General features: G+C 43.3%; 1 protein-coding gene across 2 annotated transcripts in view; it reads left to right on the forward strand.

The window, feature by feature from the left end:
• chst11 (carbohydrate (chondroitin 4) sulfotransferase 11) overlaps nucleotides 1-6,026 on the forward strand; it is an 88,638-nt gene extending 82,612 nt beyond the window's left edge. For both annotated transcript variants that reach the window (XM_006806512.3, XM_035914690.2), the window contains exon 4: nucleotides 1-6,026. In XM_006806512.3, the coding sequence (XP_006806575.2) occupies nucleotides 1-622 (622 nt within the window). In that variant the 3' untranslated portion in view covers nucleotides 623-6,026.
• Nucleotides 6,027-8,575: the final 2,549 nt, after the last annotated feature.

Here is an 8,575-nt window from a genome sequence, read left to right on the forward strand (position 1 = left end):
TGACCCAATGGAAATTCCTTCCAACGAAGCCCACGTCCCCTCCAACCTTAAGACACTGAATCAGTACAGCATTGCCGAGATCAACCACCGCCTCAAGAACTACCTCAAGTTCCTTTTTGTCCGTGAGCCCTTCGAGAGGCTGGTTTCTGCATATCGCAACAAGTTCACCCTCAAGTACAACTCATCCTTCCACAAGCGCTTCGGCACCCGAATCATCCGCCGCTACCGCAAGAACGCCACGCAGGACGCCCTGCTCAACGGGGCCGACGTCAAATTCAAAGAGTTCATTGAGTATCTGGTGGACCCGGCCACACAGCGGGACGGACTCAACGAGCACTGGCAGACTGTGTACCAGCTCTGTCACCCATGTCACATCCACTATGACATGGTGGGCAAGTATGAGACGCTGGAGGAGGATGCTAACTACCTGCTGCAGCTGGTGGGTGTAGGCGACTCCCTGCGCTTCCCGACCTACGCCAAGTCCACTCGTACCACGGATGCTATGACGGCTCAGTTCTTCAGCAATATCAGCACTCAGCAGCAGATCCAGCTCTACCAGCTTTACAAGTTAGACTTCCTCATGTTCAACTACTCCATACCCAGCTACCTGAGGTTGGAGTAATGGTGGACAGAGATGGGACTCTGAGAGCGGCTGATTCGGTCAAACAGATAAAAGGAAATGAGCGGAGGGCTCAAAATTGATTTAAAAAACTGTAAAATTGATGTGCAAACAGGTGCCGGAGGTGTGTGAGTTTCTGGGAATAATTCAGAGGATGTTCAGTCAGCTGGACAGGGATGTGGGCTAAATGGACTAGACGCATGCAAAGACTGAATGTGTGGGTGAAGCAGGTCTTCATGGTTGTTGTCCTCAGAGGAGGGACTGGATGAGGGATTCTCCTGATGTTGTTCCCTACACGTTTAAGCAAACTGCTGACAAATTAGGCTGCTTCAGATTCTGCAAAGCAAACAGCGTCCTCGCACGTGCCCTGACCCCAAAGCATTATGGGAGCTAAGTTTGTCTCCCCCTCCTCCTGATCAATATAGAAACTCCGCTAAATTGTAAGACACACTTCACATCTTCCACCGAGCTCTCGGCGTGGCGAGCCAGTACCCATCATGCTTGCTCTCATAGATTCATACAGCTGAGAGGGAAACTGCCTCATCACCACCGCGAGGATTACTGCAGTTGATGGCTACGATTCCACTCTCAAGGCCTCCACATTCGTAGTGTGGCGGTGCAGCCGACAGCTCGCTGTCACTGGTTTCTAACATTCGTTTGTCGGCTCTTCTGCCACAGCAGTGAAGTGCTTACGTATCATTGCCTGTAACACCAAGCATCCTTAATACTTTGAGCTACAGAACGTGTCTGGAAAGGTACAGGATTCGCTCAGTGGGCGCTCTCTGCCTCTAACCTACAAGACAAGAGACGGCCTGTGTGGCTGTTACAGGGTTAAAGGCGCCGAGTCTCATTCCCGCCATGCCCTGCATAGAGCAGCTTCGTGCCCCTGCTCCAACAACCAAACCTGTTTTTCACTAAATGATCCTCTTTTCTCGTCTTCATGCTTTGTTTTTATTGTCTTATGAATCACTGCTGCGAGCAGCAATGAAAAGAGTATTTAATTTGCTTTGTTGTTGAAACTAAGATGGACAGAATTTAATATTTTATTTTGAGAAACATTTAGGACACTTTAGAGAAGTTCAAACGTTTGTTGTGTCATTCTGACTGTCAGCATTTTCATTTCTCGTGGGACATTTTCGGCCCTTGGCTTTGTCTTTCTGTGCTTCACATCATTCAAAGGTTTTTTTACATTTCTATTGTCAGACGTTTGGTGCCAAAATGGCTGAGGGCCTCAGAGACCCACAGTCACTGTTAAGTTCACATCATTGCCATTTAGGACATCCCAAAGAAGACAACAATCAACATCACAGAGAAAGGATCATGTGATCAGTGTTGTGTGATGTCAATAACTACACAGGAGGGAGGATGGGCTGCCCGTCACACACGATAGTGACAGAGGAGTCGTTTTGTGTTTTACACCAGTTTGTACATTTTAATCCACTCAAATTAATTCCACAGCGTTAGAATATTTTATCTATATAGCACCAAATCACAACAACAACAATCACCTTAAGGTACTTTATATATAGACCTGAGAATAACAGAGAGAACAACAACTGCCTTTGAAGCACTTTGGCGACAGCGGGAAGGAAGAACTCCCCTAACAGGAAGAACCCTCCAGCAGAAGCAGGCTCAGGGAGGTCAGCAGGTCTGTGTGAGGGGGCATTATGGTTAATATAGTCAATTCAATTCAGGATAATTCCATGTTTTCGTATCACACCAAATAACAACAACAACAATCGCCTCGAGGAGCTTTAGGTTGCAAAGTAAATGTGAAATCTGTGGCTGTGACGAGAGCGTTCCAGCGGTGATGGCGTGGCGACGGTCGGGTTATCACAGCTCAGGCTTGATCTCCAGAGTTTGATCTCATCCTGAGAGATTAGCAAGACAAGCGTAAATACATATATAACACTACTGATTGTACTTCATTAAGGATTTTGATGGTTTTTGAGTCCCTAACTCTTTGGAGTTGCAGGATGATGTTTTCTTTCTGATAGAATAAATCCAATAAAACTGTCTCATTATGACCCCTGGTTACTCATCACCCCTAAATCAGATCACACATACGCCTTTCCCCCCTCGGGCTGGATGTTTTAGCTGCAGATCCCTTCTTGTTGCTTTGGACTCATTGCTGGTGTCCGTTTGTGCACATGCTCGTGTCTGGAGGTTCGAATCAAACAGCCTTAGTTTCCCTTTTTAACACCCACAGACATCTGGCTCTAATAAAGGAAAGAGTCTACTGGGCTGGCTTGTCGCCCTGGTCCTCATCTTCCTGCAGAAACAATGGTTATATTCTCATCTGGGCCTCCTCCTGGGTCAGGCGCACACAAATACACTCACACAGACACACACCAGTACTGCTGCTGAGGTTAATGCCACGCAGCGTCTTACTCAGCAGTTATGGGGAAAGCCACGAGCAGGCAGAACCTCCCACTGTCAGAGCTCAGTTTAAACGGCTCATTTTGTGCTCAGAATGAAAGACAAACAATGCACAAAGGACCTCTTAACCTGCAAACAAGCCATTACAGCGGCCTCTCTTCACACTCCGGTTTCTCTCCTCCTACATCGCTCCAGAAGTGGCCCCCTGGTTTAAAAACAAAACCTGAACAAAAAGGCTCAGTGTCAGTGATCAGTACTGTCCATGCAGGGAAACGCAGCCTGCTTAAGCAAACAGAGCTGCTTTAAAAAGCCCACGGGGGCTCCAGCAGCCCTGAGACGCTCAGTCTCTCAGTTACAAACAAGCAGCAACATTTAAATTTATTTTTCCTCCACAGTTGTGTCTATATCGAGGACTAGCTAGTGCTATTTATGCTGTTTCTGAACGACGTCTGCTTTTAGACTGAACTACACATTTGCTTCTAACAGCAGTTTTCCTCTTGAGGATGAGTAGATGATGTCATTTTTCTGCTTTACTTTTATTTTTATTTTATTGTATTGACACCCAGATTTTGTAAATACAAGAAAGAATCGTTTCAGAAGCAGGAAAATTGTGTTTGAAGTGAAATTTCCTGAAGATTTGATGGTAGAAAGTTCAAATGGAAACCTGACTCAGTTCTGTGCTTTGGGTGGGTGTCAGTGTGGCTCATACACAGTGTAAAACATGGACATATCTAATATAATCTGACGTATTTGTTAGTGACATTCAGCTATGCAGGCTGGAGCTGCTTTCTGTCATTCTGAGTGAAAACAGGTGCGACACCGGGCCTTGGATTGTCAACTTGACTCTTTGTCAGTGATGATGTCAACAGTCTTTTAGTGTAAATACACTTATTTGGTCAGCTCATTTATTTGTTTTTTACTTTCAGAGTTCAGATTGTTAACGTGCTAAAAAAAGAGCTGATTATAAAGGTAGAAGATACAAGTTAAGTGAGCACGCTGCTAGTTTGGCTAATGACCTAACTAACCCTCGTCACCTGTTTCCACCCAAACGCTGCAAGCTCTCAGTCGCTCACTCACAGCAGTGGAGACACAAAGGTCGTTTTCTTAGTGTGTAAACACAGTCTCTCTCTCTGTGGGGATACCTTTCATCAGCAGAGACACCATATTTGAAAATAAGCATCACATCATCAGCACAGAAGGACAAAGCCAGGAGGATTTCTTACATTCGTTCTGTGTCGTGTCAGACATATCTGAGTCCCAGCACAGGATATTTTTGTACAGTCCAAACATGATGTCATTCATTCTGCTGTTGTTTTTTGAGCTGTGACGTTTGTATGTGATATTTATGACTTACTTTGGTTGCCTCATGCATACACACACACAGACACATTACTACTCTCATTTTTATGTGCCTTTCATTCAGAGGCGACACAGAGACACAGTGAACACCTATTTCCTGCAGTCACATTAGGACAGAAGGCGTACATGCTCAGTTATAACCTCACTCATACCTGCAATAAAGACGTGACCCCATCAGGTATGACTTCAGCTTTGTTTTTAGAAATCTGTGGGACGGACATGATCCTGAAAACTATAAACAAATGAGTGTTCGTCAGAGGCTGCTCAGTTTATTACAGCTTGGATTATTTAGAGTATTTTGTCCAACAAACCAGGATAGTGTTAAAGACACACAAGTCAGAGCAGTCAAAGGATGAAAAAGTTGTGGACATTTCATCCCCCACCAGTTGGTGCACTTGGAAGTTGTTGGCAGTCGCTATAAAATCGACTGTCTCAGTGTTGTAGGCCTCTAAGTGAGCTGCTGGTTGCAAGAGAAACGTGGGTATTCCCTGACTGGTTGGAAAACAGTTGGAGTTTTTTTGACTTCACCCAGTGTCTGCCAGCAGCTTCCAGCAACCACTTGCCAACTGGTTGGGGAATACACATTTTCCCCTCGCAAACAGATGTTGCCAGATGGGTGCGACTGGTCTCTAGACTTAAACCCCTTTATTTTTTAGCTCAAACAGCAGCAGACTCAAAAAGTAACAATCCCAACAGCTAGCAGAGCAGAATAGTATGAATATGTACAGCACAGATTTGTTATCCAACTAACACCAGAACAAGCTAGCATCCTGACAGCTGAAAGCTTTGCTAAATATAACTGCACAAAATTAACTATCAAATGTAAATCTTTCCAAAGTGTTTATGAAGTATACAGGCTGAAAATGGTACCTACATAGTAAAGTCAGATTTCCCAGTTATTGATCCTGTTTAAGATGCAAATAGTTAACTTGGTTGTAACAATGTTACTCTTGCCAATAAATATTTAATAGCAATGACTCCAAAATTAACAACCCAAGTTATAATAAACTGAGATGGTTATTATAAGTGATCTTAATGTGTTTGAAAAGTTAGCCTGAGTAGGCCTGCCCTTCGCATCCTCTGTGACATCTAGGCACGTTTTCAAATCAGTTAGCATTAGCATTAGCATGCCCAAGCAGGTTTCACGTGTCTCTGTGCCGCCCTGACGTTGTGTACGTCCTTCAGCAGAGGTCTCGTGGTTCCAGCTGCTTCCCGTCCTGCCAGGTGGCACGGATGTTGCGCTGTAATGTGTGGGTGACCTTTTAATTTAAACGATCGGTGTGTGATGCTGCGTTATTCCATATCATCAGCGTTTTCACCATGTGTGCTGTATCAAAGAGCTACGTGTCAGTTTGTGCACGTGTGTGCGCGCTACCACTGCTCCAGGAAGTCGAGACCCTCATTCCAACATGTACCGTTAATTTATTTATTTATTCCTAGCTACCGGCCTATACTGCTTCCCTGCTCACGTTACCGTGGCAACACAGCCAAATTTTCTATATGTTGCTTCTCCTCGTGGGACAGCCTCTCGCTGTGCTCTTTTACTCCGTTCATTTTCTGGGGGACTTTCCAAAGTCATGAATACTGAATAATGTACACTGTGTGGGAGAGTGGGGTGGATCCTACAGCAGCGTGACCCGTGGTTTATCCTGTTTTCACAATAAAATGACACTGAAATTCACTTTGTCTGTGTCTCCTTCTGTCTTGTGTGGAACTCGTGTACGCTTCTACGGGGTTGGTGGATTATCGAGCTCCTAACTAGTCTGGCCATTTTTATTGCCATGCTACTTCAGAAAGGCGATGTCTCTGTCGTGATGCACAAAGTAAGTTACCACACTTGTCAATGTGTTTTACTGTTATAGGCAGTGTTGGTCAAGTTACTTGAAAAAAGTAATCAGTAACTAATTACTGATTACTTCCCCCCAAAAGTAATCCTGTTACTTTACTGGTTACTTATTTTCAAGAGCAATTAATTACTTAGTTACTTCTTAAAACACGATTTACAACCTGAATAGGTGATAAAGTGATAGATCTTTCAGCCCAATTCTACTTTTTCTGCATAATCATCATACAAAATGTAATCAAATGGAAAAGTCTCTTTTTAAAACTTGTTTTATTAGTTTTAATCTTTTAACTTTATGCATCAAGCAAAAATTTAATTATCTGCAACATTCTCTGACTGGAAGAAATTAGTTTAATATTTAAACCTATTTTCTGCACATTCCAGCACATAAAATAAAATATTTTGTGTGTTTACACTCAGTCTTTCAAATAGATGCAAGTAAAACACAGCAGAAAATAAATAAAGTCAAAGACTAGCGGTCCTGTTGCTCTATTTTCACCTGTAAAGCAGGAGTGGGGTAGGCGGAGGTTTACCCTGGTGCAGGTGTGCAGCGGTCAGTGGAAGAATCCGCGAGTTTCTCTGTGAATTTCCCATTACGTCGTAGCTACTCAGTGCTCTCTGCACTCGATATATGATCCATTGTTGATCTGCACACAGCTGTTGTCACGAACGTCGCACTCGCTTACGTCACTGTCATGAGACATTCTCGCAAAAAAAAACTCTGTCGGGTGGTGCTTGAATAGGATCAGAAATTTTAGAGAAAGTATGTCCCATCACAATAATCTATGCAGACAAGCTGTAACACGTTGATTAAATCTGACTTTAAGTGTGCATATGGGGCAGGTTTGCAGTAACAGACCTGTTACAATAGTGGAAACAGAGACATCTTGCCGCTAGGTCATCTCACACAGTTTCAGATGAAACGTGATTTGGATGTGCCGGCGTGTCAGTGGACTGAGAAGTGTTAGGCAGGTGATTTGAACATTTTCTAACTATTTTACGAGTGTTGTCATTATTTCCTCCTCCAAGAACAGGAAACTACAATTCATACAGAGTCACCAAAATTAGAAGGAAAAAGTTTGATGAGTCTTAATTTTAGTGGTAGGGTTGATGTAAACACCATGACTCTGTCAGTCCCCCGTTGAATGGGTGGTGTAATGGTGTGAACTTTGTTTTTCAGCACATGACCACCTATGTTTCGTCTTGTAAATGGTAAATGGACTGGCTCTTATATAGCGTTTTTCTACTCAAAGTGCCTACTTACTATTGCAACAACACATCATCAGTAGGGTACAATTAACCATGATGGCCTAAAACCAGCTCGCATTCTCTATTAATGGGTCAATTCTGCTACAAAACAACAGAAACAGTCGACAGAAACAGTCATCGAAGGATTAATACTCCATAGGTCAATTCAGATGAAGGTATTATTGTGTCAGTAAGTCAGCAAGTGTCTCTGAGTTTGTCATTTTTCTAATGTGTTACTGTTTAAATTTTGGACAGTGAATTGGCATCAGCTGTTATTGCAGAGCTAATGTGATGTAATTATTTACAGACAACAATCTGGATGACAAATCTGACCATTAAAACCATTAAAACAGTTTGTCATGTAATGTGGCTCCAGCTTCCCGCCACCACATGGATATAAAATCACAATAAAAGACATTCGTGACCCGACATACACGACTCCTTAGCCTGCAGGCTCTGTCCAAACGACAAGCAATTAAAGGCAATTTATACATATATAAAATGATTTTTATATTTTGCACACCTATGGTAGAGACAGTGCAGATATACAAGCTGGCAGACGAGACTGAATAGTCTAAATGTTTTCTGAACCGTCTACTTTGCCAGGAAGAGGAATTAGAGGGAGCACATGGCATCTTTTATTCTGGATACTTGATGACACATTTCGCTTTGATGAAAGACTCTTAGCCGCTGTGCAAATCTGTCTTAGACAAGACGGTGATGATGTATCGCATTCTCCAGAAGCTACAGATGCAGAGCTAGCAGAATGATGCATGAGCCAAGACAATTGGCCAACCCACTCCTGAATATGACACCTCCTTACTTCCTCATGTGATAGTTGATGGATTAGACCAACTGAAGCCAAACTTCACCAACAGCAAACATCACTTGAGAAATTAAAAGAGATTGGTGTCCTTCTTGCAAAAGTTAGCAGAGTTATAAACATGGCATGCAGGCTATTAGCTAAACGAGTGGAGGCATTGGTTTTCTTGCCTGTCCCATTTGGTTCTTTGGCCGTCAGAACTGTTGTCTGAAGACCAACAAGGAGACCCAATGGATTTACTTTGCCAAATGGATCATCACGGCCTTGCCGTATTGGTCCATTTGATCGACCTTTGTTGTTATTA

This window comes from Neolamprologus brichardi, chromosome 17 (genome assembly GCF_056152115.1).
Source record: "Neolamprologus brichardi isolate AB-2024 chromosome 17, ASM5615211v1, whole genome shotgun sequence".
NCBI lineage: Eukaryota > Metazoa > Chordata > Actinopteri > Cichliformes > Cichlidae > Neolamprologus > Neolamprologus brichardi.